At 39.3% G+C, this 22,579-nt stretch overlaps 1 protein-coding gene and 1 long non-coding RNA gene across 2 annotated transcripts; both read right to left on the minus strand.

Annotated features, from left to right (window-relative positions):
- Positions 1–3,858: 3,858 nt before the first annotated feature.
- LOC133906006 (putative ubiquitin-like-specific protease 1B) lies at positions 3,859–21,993 on the minus strand. The gene is made up of 6 exons (XM_062347814.1): positions 21,981–21,993; positions 4,690–4,846; positions 4,467–4,615; positions 4,200–4,391; positions 3,989–4,114; positions 3,859–3,897 (listed from the first exon to the last, which is right to left on the minus strand). The coding sequence occupies exons 2-6, from the start codon at positions 4,844–4,846 to the stop codon at positions 3,859–3,861; spliced, it is 663 nt and encodes a 220-aa protein (XP_062203798.1). The 5' UTR covers positions 21,981–21,993.
- On the minus strand, positions 20,011–20,488 carry LOC133906231 (uncharacterized). Its single transcript, XR_009907748.1, has 3 exons — positions 20,373–20,488; positions 20,189–20,276; positions 20,011–20,082 (listed from the first exon to the last, which is right to left on the minus strand). It is a non-coding gene; the product is annotated as an uncharacterized LOC133906231 (long non-coding RNA).
- Positions 21,994–22,579: the final 586 nt, after the last annotated feature.

The following is a 22,579-nucleotide window of genomic DNA, read 5'->3' on the forward strand; positions in this document are numbered from 1 at the left end:
CCATTTCTGCATTTAGACAATTTCATGTAAGTGCATTCACAGGTATGAGACACAGCACATGATAGAAAGAAAGGCCACCACTCTATGAACTAACTAAACATTGATAAACTTCATTCAAGATAGCGGAAATAGATTCCAACATATGCATCAATGGGGGGCATGGGCTGATGGCACCTGTTTTCAGAACTCAACTAGTTTCAAGTGGTGAAACAAATGATCAACAACGGCATCAAACCACAACTCTTTAAGGGAATTAAAGCACCGTACTATTGTTCTACAGTCAGCCACTGAAGGTGAAAAAAAGGCATTCCACAACGAAAAATACGCAGCTACCGACAGCCAGCAGGGCCTACGCCCCTACGCCAAAAATCAAGCCTCATCGGCCAACCCAACTCGCATAATTCTGTGTGACAAATTCATTCACATCTGGCATAACATGATGAACGTTAGCATATGGATGATCTGTTGGCGCACCAAATCAAGCACAAATAGGTGGCAATTTGAGACGGAAATGAGAGAGGCAATGAGACGAACAGGTTAGATTCAAGGATGGTGGGTACATACCATGGAGGAGGAAGCCAGGAAGGGAGCCGCGCAGGATCGCACCACCGACATAGGACCCCCTCCGTCGGCACAGCTCAATCGTCCTCACATCCTCTTGGCGGGCACGAACCTGGCCTCTGCCGCACTGGGGTCCCCCCTTGCTCCGGCGCCGGGCGCAAGCGCTGGGCTGGCAGAGCCACGGAGAGGTTTTCGGCGGAGAGCAAGTGCGGACGGCTCAGGGTTTCGGGAGGGAGGTGGGGATCGGGCTCGGGAAAAGCGCCGGCTCCGGCTAGCGGCGGCGGCCGGGAGCAGGGGAAGGAGAGGGGCCCACGGCGGAGTTGCACGTTGCGGCACCGTTACTTGTCGCTGCCTCACAATCGTTGGATGCAATCCAAGGGCGTTTGATTCACACTCACACCGTCATGGTCAATACCAACAGCAAGGCTGCAATCATGCTCCAAAACTGTTGCAAATCGCTGTCATCCGCAGTGGTTTAGGGTCAACTTGTCACGTAGTGCACTGAGAGCTTTACAACGACTAGTAACCATGCACGTGCGACACGCACGCGTAATTTATATCATAATTCATATCAGGATTTACTAGTTTCATGGCAAGTTGAAAGTTCTTGGTATCAAACTGAAAGTTCCATGGCAAGCTGAAAGTTCTTGCCACCATCGCCCTTTTCCCTCCTGGCTTGATGCGGCCCATGCTGTAATGCATCCGGTCATGTCGATTGTCTGAAGACCTTCACCTCAAGTGAAAATTATGGTATTGTTCTGATTTTATGGTTTTCCTTCACCTAGCGTTCCATTCCCTGGAAGCTTTATCCTATATATGTCCTACACAGCAAGCAAAAGATTAAAAGATGCAACGTAAACAGGTTTATCTTATTTGGCACTAAGAGATCAGGAAATACATTCATTCCAAATAGGTACCATTGGTGCATTCTAGACAACTTGAACAATTGTAATGAAATATCATAGACCAATTCAAACATTAAATATGGCATATATCATTCCCTTTACACTCTCCTCGCCATACCTCAAAAGGGCCTAACAAATCTGTTTCCTGTAACATGCTTATACTGAAGAAAATTTTGAATGTGATTCTTTGTCAAATATGAATTATGAGTTTTGGATTTGCTTCTTCTGGCTGCAAGGCTGCCTGTCCCTTTCATTAGTTTGCAAAGAGGGTGCTTTTAAGCAGTTCAATATGGCCCTGTCAATCCTAAAAAATAGCAAAGAAGCCAAAAGCAGTGGAGAGCTCATCCTTCTACCTCACACCAAGCATGTAAAATTGCTGACATCTGACAGGATTCTTCGTGCAATTTTTATACACGTACGTAGATGTACTCCATATCCATTACATTGCATGAAAACCACGTATTTAAAAATAAAACAATGTGTAAACGGTACAATAGTCATAATAAGCAAAATAAACAGTACAATAGTCATAAGCAAAAATAATAGTACAACTTATTATATCTCATTCCGAAATAATACACTATCTAATACGTTTAACAAATTCTCGTACAACTTTAGGGATGTTATCTTTAGATTCATTCCCATTGTATTTCAGCAGGTCAACCAGAAACTTCTTCCTTAGTTCGTGCACATCTTGTCAACGCATTATATTTCATTGTAATTGTCAGAAGAAGTGCATAACCAGATGGCCAATTGCTTAATGTAAACCACAATGCTGTTAAGAACACTCACAGTGCAAATCGGTGGTTGTAGTTGTTTACTATTCCACGCACACATGAAGTTAATAACAAAAAAACCCGAGTCAAACCTGCAAAAAAAATTGTTACATCTACATGAATAATCTAATTGATAGAACCAATGTTGTAAAAAATTTACCAATCTTTTGTCTTTGGAACACAAATTGGTAGTATACGACGCCAATCACATATGTCGTCAATCCACGATGGGTTTGCTACTTCCAGAGCTAGATTCAATTTATTGGAAATTTTAAGAGTTTTCAACAGATAAAAGCATATGGGTTCATGTCCTTTAAACCAATCCGGTATAGGCAGTGGGTCTAATATCGATACACTTCTAGCCACTATGTCGAATGCAAATAGTATAAAATATCCGTGCTGACATGTTGGCAATAGAATCTGCAAATAATAGTTACTACTATTAGGAGAAACTAAACCACGACACAGATAAACAACGAAACAAAACATACCAACTTAAACGTACCAACTTGCACTGTGAAATATTATACTCCATCCCAGGCCACGTATCAAACTTTTTTGCCAACAAATGGACATCAAGCTTCCTTCGATATTTCGGATGTCGTCCAAAGTCACACAACAACTGTGATAATAAAGAGAGCTCGTAAGATTATATGCAAACAGAATTATTACATGAATATAATATATTGTACCCAGAACTGTAGGTCCATGTAGTGATATTGTTCGTCCATTAACAGGTTGATCTCGTCACAAGCGAACATCCTCACACCCATATTGAAACAATCCTTGTCCATAGGCTTTTGTACATCCATTATTTCTTGGACCTTTTTTAGGCTTAAGCTAATCGGTTGAGGCTTAGTGCTCCGAATCCATTCTTTCCTATGAAGCAATATATTGCATTAGGTTCAATAATATATTAGAATAATGTATATATGCAATACATATTCTATGGAATTAGATAGACGTACTCTAAAGTCTCAGCATGGTCTATAGACATGATAAATTTGCAAAGCTCGCCTACTAACTCAGATGCATTTGTCGGTATGATGGCAATAGGAAGAACATATAGTGACGATTGATCTTCAATTTGATGTGATGTCTTCGAAAATTTGCCACGCTTGGCAGGACTCTCTACAATCACAACATCATTTGAATTTTTTTCTTCTTTGCTGTCATGTTTGGAATATGAACATGCTTTCCTGGTGTTTAGATTCGAGTCCAACAAAATTGCTGCTAGTTTTAGTCTGAAATTCGTCATATCACACTACAAAATTGCAATTAAAATTAATCGGTTACTTGAATATAATATAATATTTAAACATGTCGCAAACCTTTATGATCATACTTAAAATACCTGAGTCACACTATGAGATAGTGTATCTCCTGTCCAATACTTCATGAAGTTTAGCATGAATAAACCACAAGAGACACTACAGTATTGGAGAAACTTTATACAGTTACTTATTTAATTTAATCAAACAATGAAAGGTAATTATTTCAGCAAGCAACAATGCTTTAGTGTACCCGTCAGTCTGCATTGCATATGAGAATATCTCTATAATAGGCCATGTTCCAACCCTGAGGTCCTGCCACTTGTGGTCTTTAAGCTCTTTTAACTATGATGTAATATTTATTTGTTTATCCAATCCACTTATCTGTTAAATATAAATTGTAGCATCATAGGTAATATAAAAAAAGTCTTCTTAAATTTAATGAAAAAAAAGTATCGAACTTGTAAATTCTTACAGTAAGAGTGAGGTCGTTACGATCCATTGTAGGCCCTAGCGAGTCAAGGACATGTATCTCACATCTTTTGGCGTTCACAACTGCTAGATACCAATGGTATCGTAAGATATTAATTGGAATGAATACCTAAAGCAAATATTTGGCATAAGCATTAGATATAGATATGTTAATATATAAATATAAAATTGATAAATATAGTGTTGATTGCTACCATATCATGCTCCAGATAATTATCCACCCTTTTTTCGATGGTGTCCTGGCTAAGATCTATTTTGTCCACCGTAAGTTTGCCATCACGCTTTAGAATGCTAGAAATGTAAGTATTCTCTAGGAAAACTTTTCCACCAGCCCTATAATGTAGATGCTCTTTAGCCCTTATACAATGGATATATGCGCTTATGACCTGTAGTTACAAGTTATAAATTACGATTAAATTATAGGGTCATGTTATATAACTGATTTATGCAGGTGTACTTACTTCATCATTTAAGAATTCATTAGGCTGTAGAAGGCATTCGAAATGGAACTTGTCTACGAATGCATCGTCGATGTCCACAAGTATTCTATTATCAGGTGATGATTTGATGGATTCGACAATGGCAATATCTTCTTCAGTACAAATATAATCTGTAACAAAACAGATGAATAAGAGACTAATATAGCTAAAGAGAAAAAATAATAAACGTAGTGAAAATATGTACCTTGTGGGGCAACTCTAGTTGTATGCGCCTTCTTTGGTTTGTTATGTCGTGATTTAACTTTTGATAGTGTAGAACTCAATGTGTTATTGGTCCCTTCCAATATCTGAACATCGGGGCTTATACCAGCTGATTCTTTCTGATCCTCAAAAGAATCCATCTGTACACACATGCATGTTGAAGGTTTATTATTACGATGTAAAAAATAGTGTGCCATAGCTAGCTGTGTCAATATGATATTTTTATGGCATCATCAATTCGTATCACAATGAAAGAATACCTAATATGCACTACAACAATAGAGAAGGAAAACCGGCGATTAAATATAAGACATAACTTCATATATGTATATATATACATATGTATATATATATATATATGTATATATATATATGTATATATATATATATGTATATATATATATATATTATATATTAAATGTAAGCAAATTTGGTCCTTTTATCAATTTGTTAGATACTGGAACAACATGTTGAGTAGTCATGTGCAGTTCAAATTCTTGCATGTATCAATCTATGACAGAGTGATAACTGCTAAATACGGAATCAACAAATATTCAAGCACTTTTTTGAAGAATCGTAGTGTGCTGGCATCTGAAACTTGTCCGTTGGGTTTTGGTTGCAAAACTAAAATACAAAGACAGAAAATGGGAGCACATCATGAGGAATACATGTCCTAAGTCTATAAAAAGGTAGCGTTGTGCACATCGACAAAAGCCTGTAGAGATTTTTTTTAAGTCAACTCACATGGTTTTGTCAAATAGAACTTGGAAACACCAATCCTAAGAACACTACCTTAAAAGAATAACAAAATTGGTGTCCTATCTGCAATAACTTTGTGAAATACAAAAGAGGCGTCCTAACCCAGTAATAAAATTAAAAAAAAATATTATGCAACACAGATAAATTGTTTTGGTAGTGTATTCCATATATGTTGTACATGATTATATCTTCCGCAATAGCAAATAAGAACAATGGGACACTTAACATTGATTCCCTAGGCTAGGACGTCTGAACTAATCTACACACCAACAATAACCAAGCAAGAGAGAAGAATGAAACAATCTCAAAATACAACCGCTACAGAGAGTGATGATCATACTTACTCATAATACAGAAAACAGAGGAGGAGGCTCCATTGGTTTGTTATTCACAAAGGCAAACGTTAGGGATTCAAATAAATAGACTGCTTTGTATTGCTAAACTTGTAATAATAAATATGTCGGTTCGGTAATCACAAGGCAAACATGAATCACAAGGCTAACATCTAATATCATGGATTGCAGCACAACACCTTCAAGAGGCAGAACAGGTAAATAGATTAACAAACATACCAATATAGATCAGAATATTAAAAGTAATATTAAAAGTAAAACTAAAAAATATATAGATCAGAGTAATGTACTTTTATGAATTTCTTGAAGTCACTCTTTCAGAGTTTTCTTCAATAAAATCTGCATGTAAGAATATTGATTGAAGAAGTGAGCCAAACCCAGATTAAGAAAGGGAGAACTCCAAAGTCTAAACATTTTTGCAACAACTATCTAGACATATCTATCTGAACTCATATCTGAATTCAGAAAAATATATAGTGACAAAACAGGGTGATTAATATAGAAATTTAAATTTCTCAATTTATGGACTGAAATCCAAATGAGAAACAGAGGGACAGAGATTATTGTGAGCAACAAAAGTAATTATGAGCAGGAAACTTTATAGGTTTATTGTTCGGATTGATAGAAAATTATACACATATTTTGAAGGAAAACATCACTGGGAACAATCTCAATGTCATAGAGAATTAAATAGCAGACTAACGAAGGTACAAAAATTGTGCTGAAAACTTTTCTGAACAAAATTACAGCAGGTAATACATGTCCTTAGCCAAGGCAAACTGAACCAATAAGCACTCAACCGAATGATTAATAGACTGTTGCACCTAACAACTACATAACACCCTCAGATTGTCAAAGATCCAGAGTTTAAATACTAACAAGACTATCGGCAAGCCTACACCGCTTAACTTAAAATTCAAAATGAAGAACACATGATAAAAATTTAGATTGCAGTCTAAAATTAAAACCCAAAGAAAACTCACTTACTGCAGGCTAAGTAGCACAAAAGCACACATCGAATTGGTATTAAGAAAACAAAATATGACAAACATACCAATACAGAACAGAATATTAAAAGTAATATAAAAAGTAAAACTAAAAAATATATAGATACACATGCATGTTGAAGGTTTAAAATTACGATGTAAAAAATAGTGTGCCATAGCTAGCTGTGTCAATATGATATTTTTATGGCATCATCAAATCGCATCACAATGAAAGAATACCTAATATGCACTACAACAATAGAGAAGGAAAACCGGCGATTAAATATAAGACATAACTTCATATATGTGTATATATATATATTATTGTCTAAATGTTGCAACCAACTGCATTAATTTTCTCACTAAACTAAATAAGATGCATAAATTTATGAACGGGCAGATAAGAGACTCATGTCTATGATAATTCTAATCTAATACTGGCACTGGCAAGCAAACAATGCCCTACAGCACATCAGCAAAGTGAAGGAAGAAGACACTGGACAAATAGTACCATGCAGGTGCAACTAATGATGACAAATAGAACAAACCATTTAGTTTTAGGTGCACCTAATTACAACATAATACAAATTTCAAATTGCCGGCCATTGACTTTTTGGATTTTTTATTGCAGCATAACGAACATCAAGGCATCACGGTTTAGATATCATTTTAAATTGATTGAAGAATATTGGAATCAATCTCTCTGAATTCCACTTAGCTGATATAAATTGTACTATAGTTCTACCTTCATGCTCATGTTGCCGTGTCTAAATTTGCGACACCCGTTGCAACGCACGAGCATTCAACTATATATATATAAAAGAGCAGAAATATATCACATATATCACCATATTCTTTAAAACCAGCAAATAATGGATCAAATCTTCGAAGATCAAGAAATAGCAAACTCATACATGCTAAGGAATCAGGGACTCAAATATGTAAATTGGTTGTTTCCTAGTTCGTAAAAGTAAACCCATGTGATCTCTAATACATGCCTTGCATCACAACAAGAAAAGTAAACCCATGTGATCTCTAATAGAAATAACAAATCACTAACCTCATTAAATGTTGGTCTCCCTTTACTTTCAACCTTCTCACAAACTGCAAAGGAACAAACAGTATACGTCAAGAAACCTATGATAGTTTGCATTTTGGTATACTACTGTACCAATCACTATACAAGGACCCGTATTTTGCATTTGCATTATGTTGCTTCCTCACCTTTCAAATTATAAACTGGCGCAATCCTCGGTTAACTTTATCATGACCAACTGCCTGTCCTCCTCTCTTTTTCTTCTTGCTGCAGTTTTAGAGTGCACCAGAACAGTAGATAAGCAACTAAACGAAAGGTCACAAAAAATACTTAAGAAGTAGAAACTTCTGTCTATATGAATTTCCAATGTTTACTGACCTACAAGCAGCAACATCATATAGACAAATCCACAGTAATGATAGTACATTACTAACTGCTACGATCCATATTCCATAACTCAACATAATCAGAACGCCAAATATACAAGGCATAATCTAGAAACATCAACTCGTGTAAATCATGCTTGCAGATCGAAATATGAGAATTTTAGTAATGTACTGTCTACATAATCAAAATGTATCACTTGGCAGCATGGAAGCATAAACTGAGACATGCATACCCCTCGGTGAAATCCAAGTGTTCGTCTACAGAAATGGCTGAACAAAACAAACCTGATTTCCTCAGCCGACCCCCGATCCTCCCTCTTCTCTCCTCCTCAGCTGAAGACCGAACCTCCCTCTGCCCTCCTCCTCGATGGTTTATATAAGGATTGTTAGAAACAAAACAAGTGGAATTGGTAACAAAAGATAATTTTGGTATGTAGAGATTTGTCATATATACACATTCCTTTTTTAACTCACCTCGATGGCGGATCCAGTGTAAATTGCGCCCTCCCCGTCGCGGTGTGGGGACCGGCCATTGATGGCGGCAAAGCCGGCAGGGATGCCTACCTGTGAAGAAGGAGTACCCCAAATTCAGTGGGCGTGGGGATGTAGGCGGAGGCTGGTGCGCCGCGGGCCGAGGACGTCGGGGCCGGACGCGGGCGAGCTGCGGGCTGAGGAACACCAGGGGCTGGAGGCGGTCGATGTCGGGGGCGCCGGGGGCTCGAGGCGGCCGATGTAGCAGGAGGCAGGCGAGCTGTGGGCCGACGACGCCGGGGCTGGAGGCGGTCGATGCCGAGGGCGCTGGGGCCTCGAGGCGGCCGATGTAGCCGGAGGCAGGCGCGCTGCGGGCATCGGACTTTGGGGCCGGAGGCGGGCGAACTGCGGGCCGAGGACGCCGGGTCCGGAGGTGGGCGAGATGCGGGCCGAGGATGCCAGGGCCGGAGGCGGTCGATGCCGAGGGCGCCGAGGGCTGGAGGCGTCCGATGTAGCCGGAGGCAGGCGCACTGCGGGCCAAGGAAGACGGTGTTGGAGGCGGCGAAAGCCAGGGCCAAGGTGCGCGACGAGGCAAGCAGGCGGCGGAGATGGAGATCGGGGCCGGCGACAGCTTTTTCATGTGCGGGGGTGGGTAGGATGGGGTGCGATAGCGGGGTTGGTTAATCTGTGTTGACCAATTTCTGTGGGTGGGATGGAGCCAGGTTGAGGCAGACAGAAAATACGACGTATTGGCGGTGGGGGGAGCTAGATGCGTTAGATTCGATCAAAACGGGTAGTATTGGGTGCTGGATACCAAACTCACGCGTGTTTTTTTTAACTACGGTGTCTAATATGTTTTTAAGTATCAAGAATAAAAATAAATAGTCACGCGCAATTTTTTACATCCACGGTTACTTATATATGGTTTTAGAGCATCAAAAATAAAAATAAACAATACATCAAATAATATATGGTTGAATAGATAGTCACGTGCAAATATAATATCACAAGTATTTTATCTTTGGAAACATCGAATGCCTAATGCTCTTGACAATTTTTCGTCCAAGGAGGGGATGTCGTCTTCACGTTCTTTCCTGTTATATTTCAGTAGATTTACCAAAAATTGCTTCCTTAGTTGACTGTCGTTCCCATCCTGCATGTGCATTTCATGTCAATAACAAGGATCCGTGCGAATTGTGCACCGTTGAGCGTTGGAGAAGACTTACTCTATGAATTGTAGGTTCTGGCCTTTTCTCCATTCTATGTGCGCTTGCACTCGAAAACGAAGAAACCAGAAGCGTTCCTACAGCACAATTAATTATTACATTTGCAATTCACAGACGAATCAATTATAGTGAGGTTAGAAGGAAGATACCGATCATGAAACCGAAGAACACCATTCCAATACATCTCTGTACACAATATTCTTGGTGCTTCTCCCTATGGCATCTATATCTTTATTTGGCTTAGCTAGAATCCGTGTTGACTGACGTGATACACCCCTCGATAATGCAACATACAGCTATCCATGAGAAAACACAGGCTTGGGTAGATAAATACCAACATTAGGAATGGTTTGTCCTTGAGCTTTGTTTATAGTCATTGCAAAGCTAAGGCGGATTGGAAATTGTTTCCTCTTGAATCTGAAAGGGAGTGAAATGTCCTCTGAGGGGGACAAAGGGATCCTAGGAATGAACACCCTCTTTCCATGATGTTGCCCGCCAACAATCTCTGCATAAATGGCATTACGTTGGCAAGCTCTAACCATTAGCCTTGTTCCATTGCAGAGACCGTTGTGAGGATCAAGATTCCGAAGCAGGATGACTGGACAGTTGCTTTTGAGTTTAAGCAAATGTGGTGGCAATCCATTTGGTGTGATTGAGTTCAGAAAGTCAATCGGATAGTTGTTTCGTGAATCATCGTCGACGGAATCAAAGCTGTAGTATACCGTCTCCTTGCCTGGAAACCTATCTATCATAATTGCATTCAGCTCATCCACATGCTCATTCTTAGTTGAGAGGATAGCATGTGCACTCATGTAGTCCGCTGACGTAGAATTGTTCTGGAGATCTGGGAATACAAATTCAATGAGTTTGTCAATTGATTCTTCTGCAATACTGTAACCAACCACGATATCATTTGGGAGACGCACATAATCATCACCAATCGTCTCTTCTGTTCCGTTGCCAATCCTAAGGAGGTATTCGGAGAACCATGGATCAGACTGCGCCCTCATATTCTGGGTTAGCTGTATCTTACGTATCTTCTCCCATATATAAGACCTTTGTAGTGTAGCATCAGTGATCTGTGCCCTCGTACCACGTGTCACCACTGGAAGGACCTGCCTAAAGTCTCCTCCAAATACCATGACCTTTCCACCAAAGAGCTGCGAGCATCCCATTATATCCTGGAGAGACCTATCGAGTGTTTCAACAGCTTGACGTTTGGTCATGGCAACTTCGTCCCAGATTATCAAGTGTGACCTGCGAAGCAACTCAGCGGTACCGCTCTGTTTGGTGAAATTACACATGTTGTTGTCGGAAAGCTTTATGGGGATCTTGAACCTGGAGTGGGCGGTGCGACCACCGGGCATGATGGATGCTGCAATACCAGACGTTGCAGTTGCAATGGCTATCAGACCCATCGAACGAACCTTTGCAAGCAATGCCTTGTACAAATATGTCTTTCCCGTGCCACCTGGACCATCAACAAAGAATACCTGGCTCTTAGAGTTGATTACGTGATCCATTATTTCATCAAACCCCGACCGCTGCTCTATGTTCAGTGTATTAATAAGATTTAGATGTTCTACGTCTACGCCCACCGACAATTCCTCTAATACTTCTCTCGATTGATCGCTATAATAATCAGCTGTATGAACAATATAATAATAAAATATTAACTGAACCGTTAGTTAACATAACAAAATATTTACAATACAGTGTAAGATAAATAAGCACTGACATAACTATAAGAGAACTGCCATTTTGTTATGGTTTATTCACATCACCATATTTTAGCAATATAATTGAGCCTAATTATTTGTATGGTAACCAAGGAAAATTGTTATATGTATTATGTAAATCATAATACTTTAGTCGACAAGTTAAGGTGTTATCTGCAAACCATAATTCATCATGAAGATCAACTATAATGTATTTACCAATAAATCATGACTATTGACAAAATAAGCGAAAAAAACGTAAAACACTACGCAAGGACATCACCTGAGTCGTCAACCTTCGGAAGACCATAATTCCTTACATCCTTGCCCATTGAATGAACCACGTTTCTAATATCCCTAAGCACCAGTTGCTCAACCATTGCTGCATCTTTGTGTGTACGACGATAATCTTGGGACATTGCTTCAAAATGATTTTCCCATAAGCCACGGATATTTGTCGCCTCGCAGAATACAATAATTATCGCAAACAACCTTCTCAGTGCACAAGGCATGTGGAATGTAGTAGACTCAGCCAAGCATTCATCGAGGGATCTATTAGTCTCTACGAGCCCTATCATCTCGCACGCATCTCTGAAGGTGGAACAGGTTTTCCCATCTACAGTACGAAGGTTCTCATATGAAGTTGCGCCTCTCACATGGTTGAGGAGCACACGTAAATAGTACCTCTCCCCTTCAGCAGGGTTTGCATACACAATTCTCCCAACCTGCGGCCTCTTTACCCTTGCCTGCCAGCGCTTATCGGACTTGATCCACCGGAAGTGCTCCGGGAACTCTTTGTATAACAATTTACGTGCCTTGCTATCCACCAGGTTCATCTTGAAATACTCAGTAAGCATCGACCTCTTAGATTTCTCCCGGTTCACCACATCATTCAGGTTATCAGTAGCTCTGTATGACACAAGTTGCATGTTTGGCAGATGTAGTTGAAGTTGCAAAACAGAAGGAGATACGGCATACAAAGGGAAACCAAATATCCGATACACGGCCTCGGGGGGAGTTATGAATCTTGCATCCCTGTATTGTCGAATCTCGTTGATTACTGTACCATTTTGATCTGGTGGATCGACTGAGAAGGATGCACGGTCATGACCTTTATAGACATATTTGTATAGGTACTTAACTGCCTTGATGCTTGAGCAAACTTCGACATTAATATGGCAGTTATACCGCATAAGCAGTGTGGGGTTGTACGGAACCACCCATCTATTATCCAATACAGCACCCCTGGTCGCCACTCGACGGCCATCTTCCCTTCTCCTATATATAGGATAAGAGTCTTTTCCTTGCTGTGTAGCCGAACAGAATTGTCGAGGATAACGAAAACGGCAATGTCCGTCTATCATGCAGGGGCAATTTTTGTTGAGAGCACCACATGGTCCATGTAGCATGTGCTTGATAACCAGAGCATGCAATACAGGGTATTTGACAGGATCAGGAATCTCTGCTGAAATAACCCTGTCGTAATCATCAGGACTGCTTAACTTACTGTTAGGGACCATAATCAATAAGAAGTGCTCATGTGGCAAACCCCTCTTCTGAAACTCTGTAACATGTGCATATGATGCGACCTCACCCAAGTGACTCTTCTTGATCAAAAAATCGTGTAAATCACGCAGCTTAGCCCGGTATACTCTCGCAACCAATTCTGGTCTATCTTGTGGTGTCTGGCCCGGTAATAGTTGCCTTGTTATCTCGTCCCAATGTGGATTACAGGTCATTGTGACAAAGTAATCAGGCTTACCAAACCGGGTCACTAAAACCATTGCGTCAAGGAATCGTGCTTGCACGTCTCGATCTCCTCCAGGAAAAGTCCGCGGGAGCACAATTCTTAGACCAACCTCAGAAGCACGCGCTTCACCAGCAGCAATTGTATCTATAATGCCCTGTCCAGTATTATAATAAGCAACACATCAGACAAAAGGAGGACACGTGTTAATGATGCAATCTCAAATAAATAGGATGACATGTAATACCTGGTACAAATCTGCACGTATGAGAGCTTGATTCTCTGGTTTCGAATACCAATCGAGCCTCATAGACTCTATCTTTATGTATATATCTACAACCCACTGTTGGAAAAGACGGCGCCCATGTAACAGTATGTTAAATTCCCCAAGCCTGATCTGCAACTTGAAACAATAATATTCCCTAGCACTGACATGTTTGCTAGACTCGCTACAACCATCTGCAAAAAAAACATAAACTCAATACCATAGTCACAAGGGGCTTAGAAAAATAGTTGTTCATGCAAAATTTTAAATTTGGGAAGGTAGGAAATAGCCTGCGGACCTTCCTCGTCACTGTTGTCATCATCATTGTTATCATAATTGTTTGGCCAATCTACTGGGTCAGGGCCTTCATAAAGCATCTTACGTTGCCATCCTGTTTCTCCACCAGGGAAAAACAAAGGATAGGCCAACGGATCGTAGCACCCATGGTATGCCCGAATATACCGAGGTTTGTCGGCTTTTCCATACACTATAACACTTCTATCGAAACATTTTTGTGGATCATTCCCTTCCATCCAGATAGCAGCAACTTGTGAAGCTGTGGGGGCATTGTACCTTCGCTGGTCCAATGCAATATCCGTGTTCAGCTCAATCCTATAATCATGGAGGTTAGGAGCATAACCAACATTCTGAAAGGTCTGCACATAGGGGTTGTGCTCTAGTATCCTCCGAATCTTCCGGATCAAATTGATATCAAGACCAGGAGACCTCTTAGCTCTGTGTTCCATTGTCTCATAAGTGTCATAGAAGTATAGCTGCAGGTGTCGTGGACCCTTTCCACCAGGTACCAGCTGGTCCAAACGGTGATATAGCTGACCATGTGCACGGAATGTATATATACCAGTTCCTGCAGCAGTGCTGACTCGACGATCAAGTGTAACACCAAGACTTGTAAAGGAGAAATGAGAATTGAAATATCGTATGTGTTGTCTGAAGTATTTTGCATCGTCATCATCAAGGCTCGTATACAATCGTCGCAACTCATCCGGTACATCTGGAATGAAGATTTTAACCTTCCCTTTCCTACAACAAAAAGCAAGTCCCTCATATTGGAACCGTTTGGCTCCATAATACGGGCAGTTTTTGGCTTCCCTTAAAACATGATGCTTCTTTGGAAGATTTTGGTAGATGCGGTCATACGGATCATAACCTTGCATACCCACACTATCAGGACCTTCCACCACGTATGATTCAAAAACAACATCTGCACAAATACCAATATATTTATATGGAAAGGTTACATAATGAATCAGATAAACCAACATATATGTGATGGGACTGTAGATTGCATTGATGTTTTTACCTTGTCCACGATATAACCTCCATTCTTCATCATCGGGAACATCCTGGACTGCCTCGAGTTTCTCTATGGGTCGAAAGAAGTAGTGTGAGAACACATCAAAATAGAGTACACTGATGGATAATGTGTTACCTTCATCCGACGAATGTAGTTCCAGTGGTTCAAAAATAAGCGAATCACATAGTTCGTTATCAGGATCTGGTTCGAATATCAGCATGATTCAAAGGATCAAGCGTTCCAATTGTGATGTGCGTAGTATTTGATTCCACTTCTTGATCATTTTCCACAAGTGCACCAGAGTTTTTATGTTGGCGGCTAATACGCAGGCTGTGTAAGTATTCCGCTCTACGCTCGTCTGACAATTTCGCGTACCATTGTCGACCCTTTTGACGTTTACGGTCTGACTCAAGATCAGAACCCCGATGGTCACTGCTCGTGAAACTTTCAATGCCACTACCAGCTGTAACTGTCAAATAATACAATCAAATTAGTTTCCCTATTAAATATATGATAGATGATTTGTGGTGAAACTAAATCGAGTAATTAAACCATCACCGTACATGTGGGATTCATCGGTTCACATGAAGAAGGTTCTCGATCATTAAGACCGAACACTTCATATTTCTTTTTCTGGCGGGCTAAACGCTTCTTCTCTAAGTATTCAACCTTCTTATCCGCAGACATTTGGGCATACCACGACCCATTATGAGGAGATGGATGAGCGTGATCTACGACACTTGCATCTAGTTTGTTTTCTGTGGACATCACAAGTTATAACCAGATCGAGTGTGAACACATGTTTTTTAATTAGTTCACGCAATATACGGCATGTTATTATACCTTTAATCAGAGTGTTTGTCATGTCTCCAAACGGAGTACGTACTACACACGACGTGTGATGTAACTTTGTGACAGTGGATTTTCCGGATCCAATTTGGTCGATGTCCAATGCTGCAATCGAACCATATGAATTATGAATTTTTGACCGTTGGTAGTTATCATTTTGGCGCAGCCAACAAGTATCATCGCCAGGAGCAACATTTTCCCTGTTCCATGCGGTGCAAGATTGCCCACATACACTTGGAATGCCTGCAGACACATCACAACAAAAAAATGTGGTATGCTTTAGTAGATCATCTAGAAAAACAGAGGTGTTGATGAAAAACCAAATAATGAATTCATGGAATTACCAGGTGTTGTCGAGATAGGATTCGATGTTTCACGGCAATCTGCAGTGAGAATTGTTGAACCATCTTTCTTATTCTTACGCCGCTCGCGATTCTTTCTGAGTAATTCTTCTTTCTTTTCTGCAGACATTTGCGCGTACCGCTCCCTTTCTCTCCGCCTCTTACGTTCTTTAGGATCTATGAGCGCTGGCTGTGTAGTGGATGTCTTGGATCCACCACCTGAGATGTATATGTTGGGGCCATCCAATGAACAAATGAAACATGTAAGTACTGCTTTAAACATTGAACACTGCACACAATGTACTGCAAGTTAATGGAATTACCATGTGTTACTGAAAGTGAAGTCGACTCTTGATGGCATTCAACACTAAGAAGTGTCACATCATCCTTTTTTTGCTTACAAGATTCCCGCTTCATTTCAAGCAACTCATCTTTCTTACCTAAAGTAATTTGCGCGTACCTGTCCCTTTCCCTCTCACGCTTAATTTCAAGCAACTCATCTTTCTTATGTACATCTATTTGCATGATCCGGTCCCTTCTCCTTTCACTCTTTATTTTAAGGAACTCTTCTTTCCTATCTTTAGATATTTGTGCGTACCGTTCCCTTTCCCTTTGCCTCTTACGTTCTTTGGCATCTGCGAGAGATGGTTGCGCACTGGACGATGAAGACCCACCCACACCGTTAATGTCGGATCCTTCTAATAAAAACCCAACAATATATTTGGTCAGTAGTTTACATATGAACTTCACAAATTATATCGAAAAAGCAACCACTTAAGAGAGCTATTTTTCAACATCACTTGTAATACCGATGATAGTCATGCCATTAAACGTCGTGGTACAATCAATTCGCTTCGAAGACGACATCTGCGAGAAAAGGATATCTGACCCTCAAATTCAGAAAATTTTAAAATTTATTAAGTTATTATAAAGCGATCATTTCTCATCACACAATATAATGATGCTACCGCTAATGCCAAACTGAATAAATAACTAAAGAAAACAGCCAATCGATCTTTTAAATGTCCTTAATCGTTAATCTGATCCGTCACTTGGCAGTTTGACTCAAGGGTTACTATCAGACGTAGCGGATGGACACGGTGCGGCCGAACAATTAGAATCTTGGACCGGTTCCATGGTCTTTGCTAATGTCTCTCTCTCTATACCACATCCATCCAAACAGAGCTGTAATCCAAGTGAGATTTCAAGGTCAAAATTCTGACTGATTCAAACCATCCCCTTGCCTTAAATGCCCCTTCTTTTCTCTCATTCTAAAAAAAATATAAATTTCCTTTGCATTTCTTTCTTTATTTTTGCTTTTTGTTCCTGCACTGTAGTGTACATCATAGTACAACCATGGACTATGGTGCTGCAGCTGCATGCAACGTTAGGTAGGTGAGAGCAGCAGTCTAATTCCGGTCTAATTCGTTGTGACTCGAGTTGTTATGTTCAGAATTAAATTGGTACAATCAATTCGCTTCGAAGACGACATCTGCGAGAAAAGGATATCTGACCCTCAGATTCAGAAAATTTTAAAATTTATTAAGTTATTATAAAGCGATCATTTCTCATCACACAATATAATGATGCTACGGCTAATGCCAAACTGAATAAATAACTAAAGAAAACAGCCAATCGATCTTTTAAATGTCCTTAATCGTTAATCTGATCCGTCACTTGGCAGTTTGACTCAAGGGTTACTATCAGACGTAGCGGATGGACACGGTGCGCCCGAACAATTAGAATCTTGGACCGGTTCCATGGTCTTTGCTAATCTCTCTCTCTCTCTATACCACATCCATCCAAACAGAGCTGTAATCCAAGTGAGATTTCAAGGTCAAAATTCTGACTGATTCAAACCATCCCCTTGCCTTAAATGCCCCTTCTTTTCTCTCATTCTAAAAAATATATAAATTTCCTTTGCATTTCTTTCTTTATTTTTGCTTTTCGTTCGTGCACTGTAGTGTACATCATAGTACAACCATGGACTATGGTGCTGCAGCTGCATGCAACGTTAGGTAGGTGAGAGCAGCAGTCTAATTCTGGTCTAATTCGTTGTGACTCGAGTTGTTATGTTCAGAATTAAATTTGTAATTTTGTTGAGCTTCTAGGTCTAGGGGTACACCAGATGTTAGGCTTTAGGTCTAGAGGTAGCCAACTGAACGGCATGAATGTATAATGGAATGAAGCAGACAATGGACCTATGTTTGTTTACTCCAAAACTGACACGATATTCTGGTAGAATTGTCTAAATGTTGCAGCCAACTGCATTAATTTTCTCACTAAACTAAATAACATGCATAAATATATGAACGGGCAGATAAGAGACTCATGTCTATGTAGATCTAATCTAATACTGGCACTGGCAAGCAAACAATGCCCTACAGCACATCAGCACAACGAAGGAAGAAGACACTGGACAAATAGTACCATGCAGGTGCAACTAATGATGACAAATAGAACAAATCATTTAGTTTTAGGTGCACCTAATTACAAGATAATACAAATTTCAAACTGCCGGACATTGACTTTTTGGATTTTTTTATTGCAGCATAAAGAACATCAAGGACATTGACCTTTGTTTGAAAACAAAGGCCACTAAGGCCAATGGTGTAATATCATAAGTTTTTTTGTAGTATAGAACACAAAGGCATCAAGTAAAAATTAGCACTAATGATACACAAAGCAATCGAAATATACAGATGTGAAAATATGTCACAAACATATAGTTTTGTGTAGATTTAAATGAATAGAAAAATGTTGGAGGATAACTGTCCAAGCTTGATAAATGTTGGACCAAGCTGCAATACTTGTTCTCTTAACCATGAAGCTGTTTTCCCCTTCGAATTTTCTGCGATATGTAAGGCCTGCTTTAGTCCATATGTACAGTACACAAATAATTTCCTTTTAGAATCCGAAAATGATGTGCTTCATCATGCTTTCACACTGCTACTACAAAAGATTCTCATATGCAGGCAACAGGAGTTAAATCCACCTATAAATAGATTGCCCCATGACGAATGGAAATGGCCAATTGGTACTCGATGTTTCCATTTCTGACTTACTTGGAACTATAGTATTACTGACTTAGTTGCATTTTTTAGGAACATGACTCAATTGTATATCTATATCATGAAAATTGTACCTGCTTTTCTTCTGAGAATCCACCTGCATAGGCCCATTTTGCATTGTCGAATAGAACACTGATTTTAAGATAAAGCAAAAAAGACCATATATCTAAGCTCCTCTATCAAGAATAATATAGAAATCACGATGAAGCAAACATCCAAGGAAACAAATACAAAATTTTTATCATGTCCGATTGTAAACTACAATCATTAACACTATCTATTATTATCTGTTACAAAACTATCCTTCGAGATTAACTTGTAGCCATAAGTCTCCAATGTAGGTCACACCACTGTTGCCAGGTACGCCCACCTTTTTTCAATAAATCTGTTCACGAATCTGAGGTCCCTATTGCCCCTGATTAACGACTGCTGGAAGGCTGCACAATCCGAACAGAGACGTTTAAATTAACTATACTATAGGGTAAGTTGATAATTTCTAATTCAGTAATTATGTTCATGTACAAAAAATTTTAGATGACTATAGAACTACTCACCCTGCGGTTCACGACTTTCAAGATGATTTGGATTGAATGCAAATATCGTGTGATCTGAAGTCTCCAAACAACTTATCATAAAGTGAACTTTCTTAGTTACTATGTAGTTATATAAGTATAAACTATATCAATATTCTTTATCTTATCTAAACTATAAGGTGAGGAATCACTGACTGTGTCTCTTATTCAATTTCAGCATGGTCCCAATGATAATGTGTTTATTATTTCCCGCAGATTGCAAGCTTACCGCATACCGCTCTAAAAGCTCACACCAAATTCCAACAACTATCAGGTTGAACCTACAATTTAACAATAAATAACACATGATGTTATGCATGAAATTATTATCTCTACTATATAAAGCTTGAGTTAACAAATTTTCGATTCATATCAACAAAAGTATACCTTGTGTCCATTAGTATGACCTCTCTATAGGTTTTTCTGTGACCAACGTGCTCAAGTTCACACCAGTGCACAACAACTCCGGCTACATCTGTATGATTTATTAATTGTATCAGTTTATTAAATGAACACTTCTGCTTCTCTCAATATAATAGATAAAAGGAAATATTTCACACTTAATTCTTACCTACAAACGTCTTGTTTGGACGTCGGTACACTTCATGGATTGGCATGAGGTGCTTCGGATAGAGCGGAAATTGAATTTGCAAGGTATACGGCTCAACCCTAGTGCGGTTGTTCAAGACACACTCGTACCGGTGCCCAATATTCCAAAACTCCACTGCCTCCTCCCAGTTAGGATCGAATCTCACTTCATGCAGGGTATAAACGCACCCTTGTGCGAGTAAAGTGTTGAATCTGTCAACGTTGTTTTTCAATGCAATTGCTTCTATTTTGGATCCCTTAAAATTTAATAACAGGAAAGTTAGGTTGCGATAATATTTCTTATAAGACGATTGTTATCTCTATCCATTAGACAAGTGACTTACATTGATATCCATGAGAATGAAGTGTTGGCTATCACGATGACGAGAGAGGATCGGGAACTTGACATCTACCCTAACAACGACACTCCATAATCTCTCCAAGTCCAAATATTCAATGTCATCGAATAATTTGAATCTGTAAAAAATTACATGTTAGCCTTATTTGGTTTATAATTTATTTTAGCTACATGTTGATAGGTGAATATAAACGCACCTAGGCACCACTGGCTTGTGAGAGAAGTTTGCATATGTTCTCTTTCGGTTAAGATCCATAAGGCTAGATGTTTGTACAAAAATTGACCATATAATCGCATAGGCCCCAAAAGAACACAGCAAACGTCAGGGATTCAGATAGCAAAATAGCGAGGTGGAAGGAAAAAACAATAGGGTAGTTGATTTGGGCCAGAAAGGGTACAACATCTCATATCTTGGATTCAGCCTGTACTCACATTCTGATAGTTTCAAATTTTCTTTTGAACTAAAAGTTTCAATAATTATTCATTTATTTTCCACACACAAGTGCTAGAATTAGTCTAACTTTCATATACAATAGATAGTACAGTGGACAGATAGTCCAGACTCGAGAAAGATTTAAATTTTAACCGGCCACTTCAAGTGTTAGAACTAATAAACCAATCTCCACAGAAAAAAACTGACACGAGCACATATGGAATTGCATTCATAAGCTAGTAAAAAAATAATATGCAGTATTATCAAAACAGAGGGCTGATAATCACAATTTCCCTTCTCTTAAGTTTGCAAGCTTGGCTGAGGAAAGTGCCCATAAAGAAAATAGTAAAGTTCACATTAGGCATGACGAATTGGTGACAAAAAAAAGGCAAACATACAGCACATTGTAGGTGAAAACAAGGCAAACATACAGTTCTGGTTTATGTGCATATTGTAGGTGAAACAAGGCAAACATACAGCACATTGTAGGTGAAAAGACATTGCAGCTCTGGTTTATGTGTATATGTGACTTATAACAGGAATTATAAAGCTAAGCAATTCAATCATGAAGTCAATCAGCACTACCAGCAAGTCATGGTCAGTGCATGCCATGCAGGTAACATGGCAATCACCCACCAATTCCACCATTAGCGAAAAAATCTTTAGTCAATATGCAAGTGCTAGAATTAGCCTAGGTTTCATATATAATAGATAACAGATGGCCTTATAGTTATGTATATCAAAACCTTTGTTCTTTAAAGCCTCTTCAAGGATTAAACGTCCAGGCAAAAATCACTCACCCAATAATGAAGTTTATCCTGCAGAAATCAACATAAAAAATAATTAATTAGGAAATTAAGCTATAAACAGAATGTTCTATTGAACAATTAGTCTTTGGTAAAGAACCCACATATGGAATTGCATTCATAAGCTAGTAAAAAAATAATATGCAGTATTATCAAAACAGAGGGCTGATAATCACAATTTCCCTTCTCTTAAGTTTGCAAGCTTGGCTGAGGAAAGTGCCCATAAAGAAAATAGTAAAGTTCACATTAGGCATGACGAATTGGTGACAAAACAAGGCAAACATACAGCACATTGTAGGTGAAAACAAGGCAAACATACAGCTCTGGTTTATGTGCATATTGTAGGTGAAACAAGGCAAACATACAGCACATTGTAGGTGAAAAGACATTGCAGCTCTGGTTTATGTGCATATGTGACTTATAACAGGAATTATAAAGCTAAGCAATTCAATCATGAAGTCATTCAGCACTACCAGCAAGTCATGGTCAGTGCATGCCATGCAGGTAACATGGCAATCACCCACCAATTCCACCATTAGCGAAAAAATCTTTAGTCAATATGCAAGTGCTAGAATTAGCCTAGGTTTCATATA

This window comes from Phragmites australis, chromosome 23, assembly GCF_958298935.1.
Source record: "Phragmites australis chromosome 23, lpPhrAust1.1, whole genome shotgun sequence".
Taxonomy (NCBI): Eukaryota; Viridiplantae; Streptophyta; class Magnoliopsida; order Poales; family Poaceae; genus Phragmites; species Phragmites australis.

Coding starts and splice junctions, on each gene's coding strand:
- LOC133906006 (XM_062347814.1), bottom strand. CDS start 4,846: ATGGATTCTTTTGAGGATCAGAAAGAATCAGCTGGTATAAGCCCCGAT. Junction 4,392..4,466: donor ATGAATTCTTAAATGATGAA/GTAAGTACACCT, acceptor TTGTAACTACAG/GTCATAAGCGCATATATCCA. Junction 4,115..4,199: donor ATTATCTGGAGCATGATATG/GTAGCAATCAAC, acceptor TATTTGCTTTAG/GTATTCATTCCAATTAATAT.